The 23794-nt window shown below is 38.7% G+C and overlaps 1 protein-coding gene across 1 annotated transcript; it reads left to right on the top strand.

Annotated features, from left to right (window-relative positions):
- Positions 1–227: 227 nt before the first annotated feature.
- On the top strand, positions 228–16020 carry LOC141961125 (arylsulfatase H-like). Its single transcript, XM_074907717.1, has 11 exons — positions 228–361; positions 2515–2616; positions 3172–3321; positions 4303–4424; positions 5876–5998; positions 9157–9580; positions 10288–10424; positions 11633–11767; positions 12408–12570; positions 12864–12985; positions 13598–16020. The coding sequence occupies exons 2-11, from the start codon at positions 2537–2539 to the stop codon at positions 13966–13968; spliced, it is 1827 nt and encodes a 608-aa protein (XP_074763818.1). The 5' UTR covers positions 228–361; positions 2515–2536; the 3' UTR covers positions 13969–16020.
- The last annotated feature ends 7774 nt before the right edge of the window (positions 16021–23794 follow it).

A 23794-nucleotide genomic window follows, 5' to 3' on the forward strand; every position in this document is an offset into this window, starting at 1 on the left:
CCCTCGAGAAGTTGGTGGTTGGGCAGAAAGCATTTTATCTGTGGTGTTCCCCAGCCCGACCCACACATGTTGTATGAATGTCACTGTTGTGCAAACGGCAGTGGGACGTGCAGCTTAAGGGACTCCAGGATCAGTTAGACCATCCAGCTGCTTGCAAGATCTGGAATAACACAGCTTTCCTGTGGCGAAGTACGCATGAGCAGCTAGGGCAGATTTAAGGACTGCCTTCAGAAACAGATGTTAGACGCTCGGCTGTGGCAGCAGTTGCTGTGCTGCAAAATTTGGAAATAGTTTTAAGTCAACTGAAAATAAAATCACGCTCCAGTCTGTCAGCTGCATGCTTTGAGCATAACTTGACCAGGTACCGTATTCCTCCCTTACTATGTTGGGAAATGCACAGGAAAAATTTTAATGGGCATTTGGGAAATGTTTTTTGCTTCTGTAGATAAAAATATCTCGAGGAAGTTTTTCAAAGGCATTTCCCTTTATGACAACTTTATTCTCATACAAGCCTGTGTATAAACTGAGAGCTGTAGGCAAATTGTTATCATGAGTCTGGCTTTTATTTTATATATATCAAGTCTACAGAATAGGAATGTTTAAAAGACATTTTGAAAGACTGAACAGTACTAAACTGAATGGAATTACTTGTAAGACCTATCACTGAGTGTTGCCAAACTGATGCCATAAATGGTTACTGTTCTTATGAAAAGTGTATCTGAGTGCATCTAAAAATACAAATATTTTCTCTTATGTAAACTGACTTGACTTGGGATTTCAGTGTCTCGTAAGTATATTAGTAGAAAAGTAAAAATGGATTAAAACAGTTCAATCAGTAAAGGAAAACAGTAAAATATGCAGGATGTGCATGCTGTATCCCCGGGATTATTAAAATGGATGAAGAAAGGGATAAAATCTAAATTACTTTGGGGAGATTAAATAATGGGAGAGGGAGGAAAGAGCTTTGCTTTAAGCCAAATTCAATTCAGATAGCAAAGGGGACTGTTTGCTTGCAGTGTGGTTTAAGTGCCACTTCGGCAAAAGTGGTCCCAAAGAGGTCCTCAAAAAGGCACCCTCCAAACTGCTTGGCTGAACCAGGCAGATGCTTGCTGCTTCCCCAGCTGCCAGGGGCCAAGCAAGGAGCTGCACTGCCATGTGGGGACCTGGGGTCCCTCCCTGACTTCTCAGAAGAGGGGCAAACAGGACAAGCTGCTTTCACTGTCCCTCTTGTTCCAGCCAGAGCTGCTAAAGTTTCTCTTACTGGACTCTCCTCACCTTTCACTAAGGAAATGGCTTGACAGGGGTAATATTTGTCAGTGCAGTAACTGTTTTCTGTAGATTACCTGCTATTTTACAGGTCCCTTCTAGGAAAGGTCTTGAGCTTCAGGCTGTGCTTTGAATTGGTGTGTCTCTATTGCGAAGTACAGGCAGTTAGTGACAACCAAGTACACAATTAAATTTTAACATTTTTCAACTCCTTTTTATTTCAGCTGTTTTGGAGGCACATAGTATGTACGTGTAAAAGATGGCTGAAGTGCCCCCCAGTATCTTTCCTATATGTACGTGGGATGCAGCAAAGGCACAAATCCAAATGCAGAAAACTGTGTGTCTGTAGATAGTGATGCTGCATCAGCATTGGTGCTTGTAAGTAAGTGTTTAGAGCTGTTTGGATGCCAATTTTCTAAGCATAGAAATTTAAATTTTCTCATCAAGGCTTGTAGTGTTGATGAATAAAATGTAAGAACTATGGATATTACTCAGCTGCTAAATACTATCATTTCTGGAAAACAAAATGTGAAAACAACATAATTTATAAAATTAAGATGCTTGGGATAGTTCAACCAGACATGGGATAAATTTGACAGAAGTTTATTTTAAAGCCTTTGAACCAAGGTCATTTGGCCCTTACCTCAAAGCCTTTAAACAGTTTGTCTCGTCCTCGCAGTGAAAGAGAAAACCCCAGAGGAACCTTTGCAGAAAGCTTTGCAGAGAAGGGGGAAAAGAGCATTACACTCCAGAATCTGACACATACAAAGAAGGAAAAGGCTCGGGACAGAGTCAGACAACAAGGGGTCACAAATTCAGTGTCTTCTTAAGAAAATGTCATTGTTGGAAGAGGATGAGTAGAATTTCTACAACTAAAAATATCTTACAAGCCTGAAAGGAATCTTGGCACATTTTGTGAAGAAGCAGCAGGCTGCTACTGTCTCTGTGATTACAGAAAATGAATTACATTGAGGACAGGGTTTTCAAAAGCTCTTCTCTTCCTTTCTGAACAGTAACTATTTTTCATACAGCTGAGGCATGTAACAAAGGAGAATTATTTTCCTCTTTTAAGATAATCTTGACACAAAAAGAAAAATCCCTCTAAGAAATGAAGAAGCACTATCAATAAAAATAACAATAATGCCTTTACTCTTCTTCATTTAGTGTCTGATCTGAAGTGCACTGAAGAAAGTACAACAGAGAATGTTGATAGGCTTTGATTAAGTTTTTTATCTATTTTTGTTGCAGTGAGTACTAGGAAGATGCAAACATGACAAGGTGCTCTCTTCTGGTTTTGCAGGATCTGAACACTCGAAATGCAGAAATTATTTGGCAACTAACATCTTATTGGTAAGAAAAAAGTTCATGAATTATTGTTTTATCATACTTAAATCTAAAGTGAGCCAAGTTTAATAATGACATATTATAAAAGAGTAGCGTTGTTTATCTATAAAGCATACTTACAATGTGATTTTGTTTGTTTCTTTCTTTGTTTTCCTTTTTGTTTACTTTTTCATAACACAAAGGTTCCAGTCTGGGTGAGAAGGATGTCAGAGGAAGTTGACCCCATTCTCAGTTTCCCAGATCAACTTCTGAAAAACATCCCAAGCCGCTAAAGCAAAATCACTTAAAAGTCATCTGCCACATGTAAATTCCCAAGTGAGACTGTTCATAGGAAATTTGGAAACAATCAGAAAAGGAGATTTTTAAAGTTATAGTCATGACATTTTCCTTTTCGTGACATCTGTTCGGGTCAATGATCAAAATTTGACACACCTTCTACATCTGGGCAGACAGTGGTCTGGTCTGCAGCCAAGCACACACGGGAGGGAAGGTCTTCAGCTACTTGTAGTGGGAGTGATGAATGGCCAGGTCATTGGTTTCTTTCCTTCTTCCGTGTTTCAGGATTTCTCTGGTCACACCCCTGATTTTTGGTCTGCTTCTGCAGCCACCACTGACGCAGCTTTCCGTCGTCACACAGCCAAACATTGTCCTGTTGATGGCCGATGACCTTGGCATAGGGGACATAGGTTGCTACGGGAATGATACTATCAGGTAAGGAAACTGAGCACAACAGTGAACAGTGCTGGTGTGTTATTTAATATGAGACTGCAATCCTCTGCCCATCGTCAGCTATTCGAGCTCTCTTCAAGTTCACTTCCTGGAGAACTGGGAAGATTTCCCATACCGTTAATGGTAAATGTAAAGCACTACTGGGATTATCTCACAGCCTACAGGGCATTCCCAGGGCCAGCTCTTCTATCCTGAGCTGCTTTACTGTGGGAATATGTCAACAGTTCTCGTGTATTCCTTCATTGCCTGACATCAAGAAACACTAAGCTCTTACACATACCTGAAGATATAAATGTTGTCCCATCTTTCAACATATCAGGCCATTACTTCATTTAACTCTGTTTTGCTATTCTTTCCCAGTCTCACATCAAAATATGGTATAAATCACTGCAGCAAGCTATGTTACTAGGAAATACTTTCCTTTCAGACCCAAGGACATAGAATTTGCCTTCTCTTTGAAAATCATGCCAGGGTATTTCCTGCTGGCCTCCAGCTTGTCACTTCTTGAACAAAACCAAATTTGATACAATCACTGCCCTCATCCATCAAAGTCCTCATAATCTCACCCTGGCTGGCACTGGCCAGCAAGTTTCTGATAGGTAACAGTCATAGGTAGCTGAAGGGGCTCTGCATGGCTGGGCCTCCTCTTCAGCATAGCAGCATCCCCAAGGCATGAGTTTTCATTTCAAGAGCAGTGGCATACATTTCTGCTAAGCCCTTCATAGGTATTGGGAAACAAAAAGTAATGATTGGCTTGAAATTTATCCAGATAGAAATTGTTAATAAAGAAAGGAAAAAAAGGGTATTTCCCCATTATTTAAAAAAAAAAAAAAAAAAAATAAATTTCCTGGTCATCTTGAAATAGAAGAAACTTCCCAAAATAAAGATAAGTATATTATTCCTCATCCCCCTTCTCTTGAAGACTCTCTGAATGATATCTGATAGCCTTGGTTGCATTTTTAGGACCCCAAACATTGATCGCCTATCAAAGGAAGGAGTGAGACTGACCCAACACATCTCTGCGGCTCCACTTTGCACCCCCAGCAGAGCAGCCTTCCTCACTGGCAGATATCCCCTCCGATCAGGTTTGCCTTGCAAAACCAAGCATCCTTTAAACATTGTTTTATTGCTGAAGGGAACATCATCATACAATGGGCACAAAAGAAATGAGAGCAGGCAAAGAGAAGGGGTACCACAGACATGTCATCTCTCACTGAGGCACACAAAGACGCACTAGCTAGGCCTATTACCTTCGAGGTGGCATCTGTATTTATGAGGTTCAATGAACCAACCTGGGGGGAAATGGAGCAGAGAAGAACAAGCTCTGGAGAGCAGCTTGACCTTTGTCCAGCTCACAACTTCAGTTACCTTTTGGTGCTCTATTGCACAGACTCCAGCCAGAACGGAGGTAGTACAAATTGTTACATTCAAAAAATTCATTACACAGAACATGAATAATAACAACAATATATTTCTAAAGCACGAGTTACATTAATTCCTGTCATGGGTGACTCCTCATCAGATACCAGAAACAGCTCAGCCCTGCAGGGAGCAGAGTAGATCTATGCAGATGTGTGTCCATTCCCTCTAGTCGAAGTGCAGAACAAGTCATTTAGGGGAAAGCTTTGTTACCTATGTGTCAGAATTCATCTGTCCTATGAAGTAACAGCTTGACAGCTGTATTATTTTCCCGGTTCTGTTTCTGAAGAAAAAATACTATCCTGTCATACTTCATCCCTGAGATGAAGAGGTATGAAAAACAAATAGCTCTACATCGTTCTAACAGGAACTCTCTAACGCTTGTTCTATTGCAAATGATCTTTAGTGCCTTCATTCCTGAGGCATTTTGAAGCTGACATGTCATCCTACTTTTATCATGACAGCTCCCACTGAGATAGATAGCTTGAAAATGCACATGAGCTTGTATAGACTCTCTCCCACTATAACAGGGCCAGAGACATTCAACGTTACCATGACAGACTGTACTTCATAACATTGTGTGATGGGGTTATGCCAGTTTATAATGCTAAGTAACAGGGTGTAAACCTGCAGGTAAGGAGAAGATTGTCGTGCTAGATAGCTACTCCATGAGTTTCAGAAGCTGGATACCAGCCATGCCGCTGTGCAGGGAAATCTTGAGTTCCCAAGCAGCCTTATGCAAACTGGAGTTAGAGGCTGACAGAGGGCTAAAGTCTCCCTACCCTCCTCCATGCCCTCACAGTCACAGTAAGTGCACTTCATACAGCCTGGATACTACTGTGACATATAAAAGCTCCTATACAACTGTGCCATTCTGAATAAAATAAAATAAAATGTTTCAGTATGAGATACAAAGAAGAAAAGTGATTATATAATGAAGAGACTTAAATCTTTTTTAATCTTGTCCAGAGTCCTAGATTCATTTCCCCAAACAAACAGCATTAGGATAAACATTTAAGACTGTAATATCAATGAAACCAGAAAACAAGAAAGTATGTCTGATAAAAGTACTCTACTGCTTATAGTTACTAAGATTGTTTACTACTGTATTTTTTAGGAATGGATGCTATAAACAATTACCGTGTTATTTTTTGGAATGGCGGCTCAGGAGGGCTTCCTCCAAATGAAACCACTTTTGCCAAAATACTGCAGCAGCAAGGCTACAGCACAGGACTGATAGGTATGGGGCACTCCTGAAGATGGCCTAGAATGTGTTTTACCTGCACGTCTCACTCAAACCATTTGTTTTAGTTAACAAGTGCTCATATCTCAGTTGTAGTATTTTTATTTTCTGATTTAAGAATATCTTGTAAGATGAAATCCTGACCAAAAAGAATCTCTCTTAAAAGAACAGGCATCTGATAAAGAGAACAATCTTTACTGTTGATCTGCTTTCAAGCACAGCTGTGGTTATTAAAGAATATAATGGCAAATATGTTAATCTTTCTTGAGTACTATTCTACCAGGTATATGATAATTATTTCAATGCTATTTCATAAAAAACAAAAGTATGAGTGCCATTTAAATATGCACAAAAATGTTTTACGCATCTCAGAGCAGAGTCACAACAAAAGGGAACAGCTGCTATTTAAAACAATAGAGACAGTTCATAATATCACAGGATTTGGCCTTTCAAAAACAGAAAAAAAGCTATTTTTTTCTATAATTACAGAGTGCCACTACAGTTCACCAAGATTTCAGTACAGCCCACAAAACGTTGCCTCCTTCAGCATTAATACAAATTCCCTTTTACTTCATATTTTATAAGACTTTTTTTTTTTTTTTTTTTTTTTTTAATACAGTTGTAGCTTTTGGTCATGATCCAGTTTCAAATAATTATTTATCTTAGGTATGTCACATAATTCCACAGACTGGAAAAACACAAATGTTCCTGAGCTGAATTTTCAGCTATTTGCCCTACCTCATCTGAGCATCTAAATGTCAATATCCAAAATCTATGTCCGACACATAAAAATACTGGCTACAGAAATAAACTGAAATATTAATAAAAGTGTCTGCTGAAATGGATTTTTATTCATTCAGCAGAATAAATCTAAACCATACAGGACAATACAACCTTAAGCCCTCCAAACAGTAAGTTCTATATTACTGAATCTTCTTCTACTGTTAGTTTTGTAGCCACATTTTAGTTGTTTTAATCAGCTCATTAAAAAGCCCTTGTCTATTAGACACGTGCTCCAGCTTGGTTTCAACATGTAATCACTAAAAAAAAAAATCAGATTTGTCTCCACTTTGCTAAAGGATTTGCCCTGCAGGGAGGCTGTGCTGCATACCTCCCAGAAGCTGGCTCTCAAAAGGAGCTGACATTTTCTCTGTGGGCATCTCAGCTAAAATCATACTATAAACACTAAAAGCATCATTTAGTTTAACCAAATTGACAAATTCTGATTAATTGCACCATAGGAGATGATGGAAAGCACTGGTAATAAGTGACACAAAAAAAACCATAAGAGCCCCTTTACATTCAAGACGTGAAGCAAGTAATCTTACACAACATCTATCCACATCACCACAGCTGAACAAGCACTAAATAGTCTTACCTGAATAGTTTGTGATTGTTTTGCTCTGAGCACAACCAGTTTAATTGCAAAGATAAATCCTATTAATAACCTGCAGCTTTGATGTGATAATGAGGCTTTTTGTTTGGAAACCCTTTGCAGATTCTTTGCAGTCAGAAAGCCAATGTTGTATAACATATGCCCTCAAAGATTAATTTATCTTAATTATACATTTAGTTTATCTTCTGGAGATTTGAGTCTTTTGTAGCTTGTTAGAAGCATTTATCGACCTCAGCTGGACATTTAGGTGTTGGAGTGCATCTGAAGTCCAAGGATACTTAAGCTTCACCTGTGTTTATGACCAATGTGTCTATGTATTGATTACAAACCTGTTTCGTTCTATAGCTGGCTCTAAATATGTCAAGTAAACTGAGTAGAGATTTTAGCTGAAAGCAATTCATCAACTTAGAATAGAGCTTTCACGCTTTCTTTATATTTATACCCAAAAAGCAGCATTTTTTTTTCCTTTGAAGCAGTTTTTTCTGCTCCTGTTGTAATGCACAGTAACTCTATTGAAACCTACTGAGGGTTGGCTACTAGTATATGTGTTGGTAAAATATTGAGCCATTTGTTTAGGATAATATCCTTCTGTAAGTACACAGTTCCTTACTCCACAATAAGAATTAGTTGCAAATTAGTTTTCAAGTAAAATTTTAAAAGTTCAGGTTTATCTATAATTCTTGTATCCAAGGCCTGCATTGCATCGAAGATCACACAATGCAACTAAACTGCATCTCTCCAATGAGAGGTAGATTCTGGTTGCTTGGTTCAGATATTCACAAGCCTCAGTGTTTAAGCCAAATGCGCCAACTTTTTACATCTCCATGTAAGTGCCTAATCAATCTGTTTGAATAGACTGGACTATTCAGGAGGAGAAGCAAAAGCATGGTTTTGATGTGCCATTCATCATAATAGTGGACATATGTCCATAGTAAAGAACAAATTTTATTACAAAAGATCAGAAGATATTCTTTTGATACACAAAGACTCCAGAATTTAGAAGAAGAAGGCTTTGACTTTTTAAACTTGATTAAATACAAATAAATGGCAAAAATACTTCTAAAACAAGGCCTTTAATTCTCACCCGGTATACAGAGATATTATTATCAGCAAAGTTACTTACATATGTACAGCTTCATGAGAATTCCTGAGCATAAGCTCTTCTGGATCTGGTGTTTTGCCTGTCAAACCCACTGCTGAGCTGCAATCTCAGCTATGCTATCCATAGCTTCCTTTATCAGTCTGGCTCCAGCATTTCCCTGAGTGTTGCCATCGTCCTGACATCAAGCCTTACAAAATTTTCCAGAAACAAGTCTGCATAGCACCTTGAAGGTAAAGAGACAACAGGACAACAGAACAATGTTATTTTGCCTTGTGATTACAAAAGGACTTCTTTCTACTATTTCATACTTGACAGGTCTGAGAAAGGCCACGCATTTTTGGTCATTTCTGAAAAATTGAATTTTTCTCAGTTTCTAGTTCCCTTCATAGTCCAGTATTTTATATTTGACCAAAGCTACAGGCCTTGAATATGTATACAGAGAACCAATAACTGTTGCAAATTTATAATCTGTAGAGGTTTACTTTCATCAGTTGTAACATATATCCCATTATATCAGTATATACTTGGTATATATGTGTAGGATGAAGAAGTTATCACAAGTAGGAAAAAAAAACTGCTTTTTGAGAAATATTTTGTATGAGGAAAAGCCCATTTTGAAATACTATCTCTTTACATTTTAATAATCTGTATTTTCAGGAAAGTGGCATCTAGGTGTTAACTGTGAATCCCGCAATGACCATTGTCATCACCCTTTAAACCATGGGTTTGACTATTTTTATGGGATGCCTTTTACGCTAATAAGTGACTGCCAACCAACAGAAACACCAGAGATGGACAGAGCCTTTAGAAGGAAACTCTGGCTTTCCACTCAGATGATTGGTCTCGTTACCCTCACTGCTGCCCTGGGAAGACTGACCGGCTTGATTTCAGTCAGATGGAAAACACTGGCCTGCCTTGCTGGGTTTAGTTTCCTGTTCTTTGTATCCTGGTTCTCAAGTTATGGGTTTGTACGATACTGGAACTGCATTATGATGAGAAACCATGAAGTTACTGAGCAGCCGATGGTGACAGACAGGACTACGTCCTTCATCTTGAGAGAGTCCATTTCCTTTATTGAAAGGTAAAGTGTGTTTCCTTTGATCATGATATTTTTGGTTCTTGCATGTCATGCTTTTAAATAGCACTTTCCCACATGAATTTTCAAATATTTTTTATAACATTATATAGGATTATAAGTACTATTATGTCCATTAATTATTGATAATATTAATTAAAATATCATATTAGCTTAAGAGTATTCCTAGCTTCACTAAAGCTTGTATTGTTTCCACACTTCCATGGGTTGGATTGAATATTTCTAGGCTATTTTGAGAAAATATGTATTTCTATCAATGAGATCAATATTACAGTGTTAAGGGATAGCAGCTGATGGCAGAAATGTGTGTGGGGCTGGGGAAGGAGAAGTAGAGCTGTGAGGAGATCCTTACCTATGGACTGACACATGGGCAACAGCTGGCAGGAGATGAGCCTTCTGCCTTTGTTTCAGTAGCACAGTGGTAGTTAGCAATAGCAGAAAGTGCAGCTTCATCCTGGAGCTTTTCTATGTATGATTCAGGAAATAAAAAGTGTTATTTTATATAAGCCAAACATTATATCATCAAACAGATCCTAATCACTGGGTTTTAATACCTTACAATGTAAGATGTTTCTGAAGTGATTGCTGAAATATGTATATATGCAAACTATACCATTTTCCATTATGACTGGCCTCTGTATGTGTTGAGTACCTTCCTCTCTAATAACAAAGTGTTGATTTCTGTTTTTTAGAAATAAGCAAAAACCATTCCTCCTCTTTCTTTCCTTTTTACACTCCCACACTCCTCTCATCACCACAGAGAAGTTTGTCGGGAGGAGCCGTCATGGTTTATACGGAGACAATGTGGAAGAGATGGACTGGATGGTGGGTAAGTCACCATAGCAAATAACAATGTCTCCTAGATAATACCTAGGTCTGAATATATAATAAAAATGCAGTTTTTATTAAAAGAACAAGGAAGAATTTTAACAACAAGAAGGAAAAAAGTCCTAAGCTTTTCACGAAGATCTGTCAATCTTGTATGAGGACTGTTGGCTTATAGTGTTGCCTTTTTATTTTCTCCAGTCTTGGACTCAGATTCTTTGGTCTAGTGTTTACAAGTTTTAACTATGTCCCCTTGGCTGCTGTCAAGGAGCTCTCCTACTCTTCTTACTAAATAACTGAGAATTATTTAGTTTTCTGAGGTTATTAAAGATCAGGTAATTTCAGCCTCTTATGGCCATGTCTTGTCTATTTCTGGGTAGGACACATCAGAAGGTGATAAAACTGATAAGCAAATTAATTCCAGGTGTAAATCAGCAGGATATTTCTCTATGACCACTACATTCAGCAGAGTACCAAATATTTTTCAGCCCCATTCATAAATCCAGAAATGTTCATAAATGTTAATTTGTATGCCCTCAGAAATTAGATTCACGTTATTTTTCAGCCTCATTTTTGAATGCGAGGGACAATTATTTTTCACCCAGTCACAGCAAGGGAAAAGTAGCCACATTTGCAAAAGAGATAAGAATCAGGTACATGTACAGAAATAATTGTTTTTCAAACCTATCTGTCAAACACACAAACAACTCAAGAATGACTTTTAAATTAAAAAATAGCTACAATATTAATGCATATTATATTCACAGCCAGTAATTTAATGCAAATATTATGTGTGGTCTAGACAATGTAAGATAAGAGTATGTGACATTTTTTCCTCATTTCTCATGATGGCCAACACTGATGCAGAATTTAACTTCTGGGGGCCTTGGATCATGCTTCCTTTCCATATTTTTACAGCACACAGTACTGCCCTTTACAATACAGGCTTCTGGTCTGTGACTGTGGTTCTTGCATTCTTTGTTATAGTACCAATAATAAAGAGGTTACAGTCATTACAAATGTTCTGTGCTTTTACAGACAGTACAATCACAACTACAAATCTCAAACCTAAAAATCTGTTTTTTAAAACAATGAGCAGCCCTACACAGGTGACAAATTACATTGATGAATGTTTACAAGTCAGAGGCTAAAATTTACGTAGTATAAGCGATAGTTTGGCTTTTTAATAGACATATGCTCCTGTGTTTACAGGCCAGGTTCTAGATGTTATTGACAAGGAAGGCTTGAAAAATACTACACTAATTTACTTTGCCTCTGATCATGGTGGATGGCTGGAAAGACAAGAAGGCAAAAGACAGCTGGGTGGCTGGAATGGAATATACAGAGGTAAGAGCTGTCAGGGACGGTGACAACTCAGCAACAACTAGTAATGTTGTCAGGACACCCCGAAAGCTTAGATAAGATTGTACATTCAAGGAGTAACTGTTTTATTATTGAGAAGCAACTTCATATCGTTCTAATTAAGTATTTTAAAATGTAGACAATTCTAGCCTGTGCAGGTGTTCTTTATAAACTTAAATTCTCAAACTGGCATTTCCTCATGAAAAACTGATCACACATTAATTTTTATTAAGACTGTGTAACTTCTCACTAAATATTAGTTGCATCTTACATCAGAACCCTTGCTTTAACTACAACAGGTATATTATAGGATTGTAAAAGAAAGAGGAGAACTAGGCTGGGAAATCACTTTATTCCTGAAAATTTTACCCACACTGAGTTCTGATGGGGCAATGTGTTTGTAAAACAACAGAAGGGAGTAAGTGTGTAAGGTCACTTGAGGAGTCTGATATAGAACATAATTTCACTGATGCTGAGGAGAAGGAGCTTAGTGGTAAAAACAAAAGGGTAAGGAAGGCTCATAAAGGTAACAGTAGCTTATGACAATACAATAACATTTATCTAAAATTTCTCTTTATTTTAAATCACTTTTTTTTTTTTTTTTTTTTTTTTTTTAAAATGAAAGGTGGAAAAGCTATGGGAGGCTGGGAAGGAGGAATCCGTGTTCCAGGGATATTTAGATGGCCAGGAGTATTACCTGCAGGCACAGTTATCGATGAACCTACAAGCCTTATGGACATTTTTCCTACAGTAGTTCATCTGGCTGGAGGGCTACTACCCCAGGACAGGTACAAAGACAAGTCTCTTTATTCCTCATTCTCTCCCAAAACAATGGAAAATCTAGTTTGGAAACTCATTCTAAGAGTCTGGCATTTTCTTTTTCACTCCTGCTCCTTTTCTAGACACAAAATATTACCACAGCTATGTCACCTCTTCTCTACGTTTGAGATTCACCATCTACCTGCAATCTTCTACAAGCATCTTCCTTGTTCAGAGCTGACAGTTCCAGAAAGAGGTGTGCAGAAGAAACGTAGTCCTGTACAGCTTACCCCAGTCTGACAGTCTCCATTTTTTCTGCTAGGATAATTGATGGCCGGGATCTGATGCCTTTACTTCAAGGAACAGTTGATCACTCAGAGCACAAGTTCCTGTTCCATTACTGTGGCATTCACTTACATGCTGTGCGGTGGCACCAGAAGGACAGTGAGTACAGAACTTCTTTCCCAAGAATAAGGTTCAATCTATGGGAGGGCACATTTGTCTAACACCTTTTTTCTAGGACTGCAGCTTTCAAAGTAGTTCCAGGGGTAAGATGGTACAGAACTTACTAGCATTGCCTGTATTGCATAGCACAAAGAATTTGTTCATGGCTTCAAGGCACGTGGCATGCCAAGCAGGCTACTGGAGTTCAGGATGGGTCTCACCTACCTCTCCATCTGAATGCAAGGCCTGGGGAGTCCATGCCCTTCTTGTCTGCTGAAGCCCTTGCCTCAGGCCTTTGTCTGTCCTTCTGCTACCCTAACAAGGAAGCAAGCCATGGAAACCCCAAATCTTTTTTTCATGTCTTCATAAAAACCAAAGTGAGAGATAGCTGATACTTGCTGAAAATTTTGCAAAAATTTCAAAACATCAGAAATCATTTTACATTATTGGTTTAATTCTGTGGCACTTCATTTTAAATGAAATTACAGTAATCTCAACTAGTAAGTGTGGAGCTGAAGTGCAACCAGAAATGAACTCAAGAAAAACATTCACTCTTCTAATGCCTTGTGATAACCACCAGTATCACTGCAAGGTTTTTTTCTTTCCTGCCAGGTGGAGCCATCTGGAAGGCTCATTATGTGACCCCTGTCTTCCATCCACCTGGGGCTGGGGCTTGTTATGATAGAGGATTTTGCCCATGTTTTGGGGAAGGCGTGACCCATCATGACCCTCCGTTGTTGTTTGATCTCTCGCGAGACCCTTCTGAAGCCAAACCTCTGTCAGCTGACACCGAGCCTCTCTTTGACATTGTAATAAGGAAGATTGGAAGAGCCATAGAAGAGCATCAGAGGACACTGACTCCTGTCCCAGAGCAGCTCTCTGTGTATAACGTCATGTGGAAGCCGTGGCTGCAGCCATGCTGTGGGACATTCCCACTCTGTTGGTGTGATAAGGAAGGTGAAAATAAACTTGCCAACCTATAAAGGAGAGGACCAGTTATTTCCTCAAAAGTGTTTTTAGATCATGAGTGTTTTCTTTGAGGGTGCTGATTGGTGGGTTGGTTGGTTGTTCTAACGGAGCCTTTATATGAGAATTGTTCCAGTGAACAGCACAGTATTTGGTAAAGGTGGCTTTAAGCTGGACACCCTCAGGAGGGATCAAGACAGAATGATCCGAAGAGCATGTTTTAACTTGCATGTGCTGACAACTGAATGAATAGTTCAAATGCACTGAAGCAGGCCAAGATTAGAGCTGTACAAGTGATGATATAACTTATGTTTTGTTGTTTATGAATGTATATTTAGAAGGTTTGCTTTGATTTTCATTCTGAATTTCTAAGTGATTCCTGGACTGATCTCCCTTAATTTTGTTATCCTTACAGGTGATGCATAAGATGCCCCTATAATAAATTCTTGCAGACTACTGCTTCCAAAATAATTCAAAAATCATTTTGCCCACAGATCCGCAAAGAACCTCCTTTAAAAGTAGCTTCCTTCTTTCCTTGTATCTAGTCCCTCCAGCAGCAGTGATGATGGCAGCTTATTAGATCAGGGATTCCGGATCAGGAGAAATTGCCAGGGCTCGGCATAAAGCTTGGAAACATGACAAACTCGGTAATGGCTGTTTGTGCTTTCTGAGGAGGACAGGACTCCTCTGATTGGAGTCAGCCTGTTTTGATGGAAAGAACGCAAGAGAGAAAGGATTTTCCCTTTCCAAAGCTCGCATTGCACTCAGCTGCCTCAGCAGCACTGGCAAGGGCAGAGTGACATTGATGGCCACAGAAGTGCCACACCAATAACCAATTCAGTCATTTGGGCACAGGATGGCACAAGTCATCTTGCTGCCTGTGTCTCAGTCATAACAGGTTCCTGCTAACAAGTACTAGGTTCAGAAGAGACTCTTTGATAGATGCTCAATACTAATTATGAAAACAAACTCTAATTTACAATGAAAAAAAGAAATGCAGAATTGAGGTATTTCTTGCTTCACAAGTTACATAGTCATCCCACCAAACAGCTAGAGTTACTAGATCTATCTCTTTGCTGGTGTTCTTTCCTTTGCTTCAGTTCTTTCCTTCTTTGTGTTAAAATAGTTTTTCCTGTTAAAGTGGCCTTGCAGATAATGCTTTTTATTGTTGGATACAAGATCTATCTGTTCACATAGACAAGTTTACAGTAGTATATCTGAATATGTAGGCATCAGAGCATAATTTGCCCATTTCCTTTATTTCACCTTTTTTACTATTTTTCTAACTATTGTGCTAGGACCCGTTTCTCTGTTTGCCTTATTTGGGTTTTATTTCCTCCCTTGTTTCCCACAATTCAGCCACCAGGAAATCTCCAGGTAAACAAAGCCCTACAGCTTAAAAGCAAAGTTTTATTTTATGTTGTGACTTCATGTATTTCACAGACTGTTATAATTCACCCAGATACTCCATCAGTGCTATTGATGAGAAAGGCACTCAGTCTTACTGTGAAAACTTCAAGAGATTAAGTGACTCCATCACTTCACATGTACTAGATTGTTGCTCAATTTCCTCCATTGTCAGGAGTGTGTGTTTCATTTCTCATTTGTATGTATTCTATTTCACTGGTTCTTTCTCAGTTAGATTTAAAGGCCTTTTCATATTCAGTATGCAGTGTTTTCTTTACCTGAAATTACTGTAATCAGTCTGGCATTTTTCAATTTTCTCAGTCATTTTCCAAGATCTCACTTCCATTCTCAAGTCAGTTTAGTATCCGGGATTTTACATCCTCTCAATTTTTCAACACCTTTAAAAATATGTGGGTATAATACCTGTTCATATGATTGAACCAGTTTTTCTTTAACTGAAATACTTCACAGCACTGTAGGATATATCCATTTGAAGAGAGAGAGTGCAGGAAGACACCTGAGCTAGAATTTGTCCCAGGCACTGGTGTTTGCCCATGACAGCACAGTCATCAGGCCCTGCTGATATGCAAAGTGCCATGGGACCAGCAAATGTTCAGGGCTTGGGAACACAGATATTACATGTGGAACGATCATGGGCAATAATAAAGGCTGTCTTGACAAACCTATACTGTCGTTCTTTTTCTGTTTGGGTGATAATAGTATTCTGCTTTCTTACACAGCTGCAGCAGAAAAACAAAATTTTAAATTCATTTAATTTCCTTTTTCTTTGGGAATTCTAACCTTACATTCATCTATGTTAATTAACGCTAGGAGTACGGCCACCTCCTCCAGCCTGGAGACTCTCCTGGAGCCCAGCCTGGTGCCTGGGGGCCCAGTGTCTCTGCCCAGGCTGGGGGACACAGCTGCTGCTTCTCCCTTTGCAGGTTCAACCAGTGATGAAGCTGAGTGCGCATCCCAGAGACACACACACAGACACACAGGTGACACTGGCTCGGCCAGTCACTGTCTCCATGTGTTGTGTTGACATGTATTGTGTAGTCTGAGGAACATGGCATAGGCTTACAAGCAGTTTTGATAGACTCAGAATGGTATTTTTTAGATAAAAATAAAGTAGTGCATCAAAATAGTCTCCTTGACAGTAAGTATAATGAACACCTATAAATATTTGTCACTGATAGGAGTCCTTCAGGCTGTTTTCCAGTTGAACATGTGTATGATTAAGGCAGATATTTCTTTATAGTCTTATTCACTTACAAAGAATGTACTATCTCCTGTACATCCCATAAATCCCACAGGAACCGGTTTCTCTTTTTGCTCTTCTTAACCTCTTCTCACCATCAATTTGTTTGAAAGTCTTTTTTTTTCAGAGTAATTTTTCATCTTCAGGCTATTCCCCTTATTCCATTTATCATATTGCCATTGTGGCAGTGAGAGTTGCAGTTTCTCGCAGCTGGGCTACCAGCTTTTCCCCATGTCGAGAGAATATCCAGGTTTGTTTTGCAAACTGAAAGATCTAACAGTTAACATTTGCAAACATATTGCAACCGGTGCTTTGAGCTTTTTTTTCTTTTTTTTGTTTTCCCATTGTTTATCATTTTCAGCTTTTTGGAAGCTCATTTAAATTAGTGAAAAATGCCATTCTCAGGAGAATTTAGACTAGGATTTTTACACATTGTTGATTTATTTATTGTTGTCACACCTGACAGGAAGTTGCAAAAATGAACGAGGCTATTCCTCGTTGCTTTGCAGGATCCTGAGATTTTAAACTCAGAAAGTACATAGCAAATAAAATGTGTATAAGAAAAAAGTCTCCTAGGAAAAAAATAAAATTCAATCATATTTGGAAGTAGTCTGCTATTAGTTATATTAACATACTAGTATGATAGAAGTAGTCATTTTATGTATCTCATAAATCATTACATTAAGTTACTAATAAAAATACATCACATATTACGTAAACACTTTAAAACATTGGGTGAATATAAGATCTATAAAACATGAAAGCAATGTGTCTTAGGAGGTAGTTTTTGCTTCCCTTTCTTAGTCTTTTTGTATCACCAGCAGCATAAACTGATGCAAGGAGAACTGAAAGAGGACTTTCTAAGTATCAGTTATAACTCTTCAGCCTAATAATTAAAAAAAGTCAAAGCCAAAGCATAAAGTACTTTCACATTGTTGCATGACAAGTGTCAAGCTTGAGTAAAAGTAGTTCTGAGAAGCTTGAAGGGAGTTAGAAAAAGGCTGAAGGCGGTAGGATTGTAGTTTTCTCTGGGTGACAGCAGTTTGGAGTTAATAATCTAAGAAATTTTGTGCACTCTATTAAATGGAGAACATCAGGGGAATAGTTGGGTTGTAACAGAGTGTCACATCAGGTTCTCAACTCACCCCCCAGGTAAAATTTTGTGCAGAGGAACACTGAGTTTTCTCTTCTCCATGAAGACAGATCTCCTGAATTCAGCAGAGAAGCCAGGAAGGACAAACCAAAGGCCTCCCCCAAGTATCCCTTCCTTGATGGCATTTCAGGTAGGGAACTTAAAGATCATCTAGTTCCAACCCCCCTGCCACGGACAGGAACACCTTCCACTAGATCAGGTTGCTCAAAGCCCCGTCCAACCTGGCCTGGAACACTGCCAGGGAGGGGGCAGACACAGCTTCTCTGGACAATCTGTTCCAGTGTCTTACCAGTTACCAACTGATTTTCTTGGCCAAGTAGTATGAACTCCTTTATTGCTATCCTATTAGAAATAGAATAAGAATTTCTTGTTGCCTTAGAAAGACCAACAATGCTTAACCTCAGGTGGGGCGTTTGAGCTCTTGTCTGTGAGCTAACAAGGTAGCAGAAAGTAATCCAGGTAATAAATAAATAAATAAATAATCCAGGTAGTAAAAAATAAAGAGAGAGAGACTAAAAGCACAAATGCTCTGTTCACTCCTCCATAAATCAAGCTTAACAGACTTTTCATATATGTAACATCAATTATATGATTTCTGCTAGCCTCAGGAGTTTATGGGTTGGGTCCTCATGTACACGACACTTTGCTTCCTTGAGTCAAACCATCCATCATGACATAACAGGGGAAGACAGAGCATCATATGTCTTGTATAAACTAGCAGATTTTCATTAGGTAGAAACACTACCAGTGAATACTACTGCTCCCAAGCTCTATGCTGTTCAAGATTACATTCATTCTTATTAACACTCAATTTTGCTATTAACAACCCTGGATTTGCTATTAATAACCCAAGTCCTCAGAGCAAAGACCCTTTGAAGCTTTGCAAAGTGTATCAACAACATCGGTGGCAGAATGAAATGATCACATGAAAAGAAGGAGGAAAAAACCCATTTATTTTACTCTAGGTGAAACACAGTGGGACTGATAAAAGGTTAACTAAGCAGCCTCCAAGGACAGAGAATGCCTGTAAGTGAGATTTTGCCCCATGATATGAGTGTTGCTCTAGCCTCTAGACTGTGTAACTCCCAGCATTAGTCTATTTATGATAGTTTGGATAAACAGCTTGTGAGAAGCTTTCTTCAGCCTAATAAAAACAGTTCATCGAAAGCTCTGCAGTGTTGCACATTCCGGCACTGACGGGCACACTACTCTGAGAGACTCGCACCTATCAAGATGTCAATTTTTTCCCCATTGCAATAAATGTGCATTCCACTTCCATATCTGCAAACCAGCAGAGAGGTCACGTGTCTTCAGTCTGGTCTGTGTTGCCTCTCCTTTCCTCATTTATTTTGCTTTGAAACTTCATGAAACAGTCCAGGCCCTGCATCTAACTAGTTTTCAAGGAGTCACCAGTAAGTCACTGAAGCTCCTGCTCTTGTTCTAGCTCTAGGAAGCTTCCCATGTCCCTTGTGATGGGCTCCTGCTCTCTCACTGCAGAAGACCCAGTGATGAATCATGAAGGAAGAGAGGATTAATTGTTGTCTTGCTGGCAAACTCAGTCACAGCAAGTGAGGGCCAGATAGCCTACATGTTGAAAACAGTGGTAGTCTCTGTTGATCTGCAGGCTTCAAAAATGCAAACAAATTAAAAGACTGAAGTGTGAATAAACAGGGATATTATTTCCTGTAACAGATTTCTCCCATTCAGAAACATGAAATCACCTAGCTCTACAGGTAACCAAATACACAAAGACTTGCATTCATTCCCTTCAGGCAGAATTACGGCAAGACAGCTGTCTTACAGGACCATTTTTATTAGTTGTGTATCAAATTTTGTTCAACCTATAAAAGAGCCATCAGTTTGAAAACTATACTACTTTCTGCAGTTTCTTCTTTCAAGAAGAGCTATCTTGTCAAACTGAAATCCTCAGAAAGCTCAGAAAAACAGATAACTGTATATGGCACTGTAAGAAGCTCCCCAGTGCCTGGTATTGCAATGCTTTCAGCATGTACCTTCTTGAAGAAGGGAAACAGATACTTCCCTCCACTCCCATGCTGAGAGCTCCCACTGACATCTCCTGAAGATGACAGTGAGAGCCCGGCAGCCAGCCAGTGTCTTCTGTAACCAAACCTCTTGGGTGCTCTTTAAAATACCTGATTTAATAATATCTCACTGCTGTTGAAAGACTCATCTCATCTAGTATTCTTGTGTAAACACATATGCATAAATTATTTTTAAAATATACCTTCAGGTTAGATACACAGAATAAAATCTATGTAACTGTATCAAATTACACCAAGAGTAGATTTAGCCCTTCAGGAAGAGAAATACCACTGGAAGGATCTTCAGAAGTTACAGGACTTTAGATCATACAACAGCAGGATTTGGAAACATCCTAACTGTCAAATACTAAACAGTTTTCTCACGTTTGTTTTTTTCCACCTGACTGATGCACTACTAATGCAGTGCAAACCATTTCTGGTTTTCAAGATCATCTGACAAATCCCCTAAAATCTAAATTTGGATACTGAAACTGTTTTCAAACACAGTAGCAAGCAATATCTGAGCACAAAAATTAAGCTGTTGAAAACCTAATGATCTCTTTTCATTTAAAAATTAGTCATATTTGTCTATTTTACTGAAGATAAGATCTCTGAAGATTAAAGAAAAGAATTATTACCTTTTTTTAAAAATTGTATATATTTTTCCTTTAGAAAAATAGGACTATTTTTAAGCTGGTTTTGAACTCTTCTGAACACACAATGCTTAAGTGCTTCAGCTTGTCTTCAGCACGTAATCACCAAGATCACATAGATTTCAAACTAACTGTTCTTCTGTGGAGACCATGATGCAGCATTTTGAAAATCTGGCTGGCCCCATAGAATAACAGTTTTGTCCCTGAGTATACAAGTTGGAGTCTGTGATGTCTACACTTAAACACTATCTCAAGCAAGACTGGTGGTTTCTGTCAAGTATCATCTCAGGGGCAAAGCAAAGCAAAATATCAGCAATCAATGGCAGTACCTGGAAACATCAAAATCAGGATTATAAGTAAAAAAGCTCACACAGCATCTGTCGTGAAACTGGAATGGACACAACGTTGCCTCATAATTTCTATTAAGTGTCACATCATAACATAGTACTTTAAGCATTTTTATCTTCTCTAAAAATACTAATTTAAAAAATCATTATTATATATTGATAGTAATATGATATAAAGAGAAAATACTTACTGTCCTGCTTTTCAGGATACAGCTTCAGTTATTGTTTTCTCATTGGTGCTTCAGCCTCTTTCTCTTGTACACTTCAGTATCCCTCATAGGAATGTTTTGGTTTTTTTTTTTTCTTATAAAGGATTTTACTAGCCTCAGCAGAATACTGGGTTACTTCCAAAACTCAAACACATGAACTAGTTACAGAGTTGACTTTCTGTCATTAAGCAGTTCCTTTATTTCTCATTAATCATTGCTACAATTAAAAAACTATATATAAACCGGTTACTCATGTTCATTCACTCAGTGAAATCTCATAATCTCTTTCTAACCAATAGGGGTAAGATGAGAATGGTATTTTATCCTTTGCTTACTACATATTTTATTTTCTACTTAAAGCTGGCAAAATTTTTAAAAGGCCAGAAATATTCTGTTTTGTCTTGGAAAGGTGGGCTTTTCTTTTCAAGTTTGAGATTCTGGTTTATACCTCATTCTGCATGTGATCTATGTTGCAGGGCGATGCAGAGGTCCTCCAACTTCTGTAGAACCTTACCAAGGAAAGGAACGGCAATGCTAAGGGCTAGCAGTTTCTAAGCAAGGAAGCTTGACTTTAAATATAATTTCTTAGTAATTAAAACATTCATATTTTCAAGAAGCCACCATCAACGTGTTTACTGTGAATTCACAGTGACCAATGTCATCACCCTTTAAATGATGGGTTTGGTTATTTTCATAAACTTCCTTTTAGCTTAACAAATAGCTGTCAGGCAACTTAGCCTCCAGGACTGATGACAGCCTTCAGTGTGAAGCTCTGGCTTTATAATCAGATGATTGGCCTCATTACACTCACTTTTGACTTCAGGTGATTTACTGGCTTGATTTCAGTAGACTGGAAAACTGTCATCTGCCTTGTTGGGTTTGATCTCTTGTTCTTTGATGCCTGCTTCTCATTATTGATTTGTAAAACACAGAAACGGGGTTATGATGTGAGCCCATGAAATTACAGCACAACCAGTGGTCATGGAAAGGACTTAATTTCTCATCTTGAGGGGTCAGCATCACCTACTGAAACTTAAAGTATTGTAGTGCTAGGGCCTGAATGGCCCTGAAACAAAGTTGACCTCTAGATGAATCTCACAACCAAACGTTATCCATTATTAATATGCTAATTAGTAAAATCTGTATACCATTAGCATTTATTAATTAGTGTCTGATTATTAACAAAATATGTATGCTCACTGGTGAAAGATGTAGCTTAGACAAAATGTAATCAGTAGTGAGGATGAAACGTTGTGAGCATGTGTATCCAACTTCCCTTGTTTAGCCTTGTTCAAGGCTGAGAACCCACGTATTCAGCCTTGTTAGAAACTTCCTCGGTTCTCCCCAGCGAGCCCTGGCCAGGCTTTAGGTGTGTCATGGTTTAGGCCCTGCTGGACCCAAGACCATGTTGCCGTTGTCCCTCCCCCACCCTTGGACCAGATGGGGCAGGGAGTGAGATACAAACCCCAGTGTTGAGATAAGGAAAAATTTAATACAACAGTGCAACAACAAACCGAACAACAGCTATAACAGTAATAACAGTGAACAGAACAAGAGATATACCGCATGGATACAGCAGTAAGGGTACCAACCCAGACAAATGTCGTCCCTGCTCTTCCCTAGCTTGGGCGCCCGGACCTCATGTCAGCATGGTATGTGAATAACCCAGCTAGAGCTCCCTCCTCACTGCTGGGGAAACTTAACCCTATCCTAGCTGAACCAGGACAGGGTGGAATCCAACAGGAGGATGAAACCAGATGTTTTCACTTGAAGAAAAGTGCAAGTCATTATGACTGCTGATTTTTTGGTATATAAGGCTGGACCCTCTTCCCACAACTTTGGATGCCTCACCTAGGGATGGAGGCATCGCATAGGACTTCCCACTCTCCAAACCCTCTCTGTAAGCGGGGGTCCCCAGCAACTGCGGATCTGGATGTTGGTAACGTATGCGAGTGGTGATGGATCTTTCTTAATCACTATTCTCCCCATTGTGTAGTAAAGACTAGGTGCATTACCTTGTTTATTCTTATTTTCTATAATTAACTGTATGTAATAATAATTAAGTGTTCTATTCTGTATTTTTCTTATTGCTTATTTTCTGTGTTACTGACTTATATCTTTAATTATTAACAGTAAAATAAGCCTATTCTTTCCACTCTGGTGTCTGAGTTTATTTGACATCCTTGCTCAGCAGAACAAGTATATTTCCCTATAAATTTACTTTTGTTTCTGGAGCGTCTTGCTTCTCTGTTTGAATATCTGAGAAATGAATTATCAGTAAGTTAATTGTTTTAAGCCAAGATTTTAAAAGTAAGACAAACTCTATGTAAATTATATTATTATATCATCATTCTGAAAGCTAAGGTAGTCCTGAATTTTCCATGATCATTATCTCTTTTCAAGCACTACACATTTCTTAAAACTTCTACTTGTTGGAGCAGAATTGTACAGACTACACTTAAATAAATATTTATTTTTGCTCAGGAGACCAAAACTTTTTAAAGGATTGCAGCCAAAGACAGGAGCAGACTGGCCTTCCAGAACAGCACATCCTTTGGCAAGTACTTCATGCTCACTTTAGTCATGGGCCCAATGGATTAGTCACATCTGACTACTTTACTTGAGCTATGGACTCATGTAAGAGCTACAGGGAGGCTTTTTCTGTTCTCTGCCCACCATTTCCCAGTGGGAAGGATTCATCATAACTTCCAGTCTTCCTATTTCTGCCAGTACTGCTTAGGGCAGGTACTACAATAACAAATGTCACTAAT

The sequence above is a fragment of the Athene noctua genome, chromosome 1 (genome assembly GCF_965140245.1).
Source record: "Athene noctua chromosome 1, bAthNoc1.hap1.1, whole genome shotgun sequence".
NCBI classification, from domain to species: domain Eukaryota; kingdom Metazoa; phylum Chordata; class Aves; order Strigiformes; family Strigidae; genus Athene; species Athene noctua.

Coding starts and splice junctions, on each gene's coding strand:
- LOC141961125 (XM_074907717.1), top strand. CDS start 2,537: ATGACAAGGTGCTCTCTTCTGGTTTTGCAGGATCTGAACACTCGAAAT. Junction 2,617..3,171: donor TGGCAACTAACATCTTATTG/GTAAGAAAAAAG, acceptor TCCGTGTTTCAG/GATTTCTCTGGTCACACCCC. Junction 10,425..11,632: donor AGAGATGGACTGGATGGTGG/GTAAGTCACCAT, acceptor CTGTGTTTACAG/GCCAGGTTCTAGATGTTATT.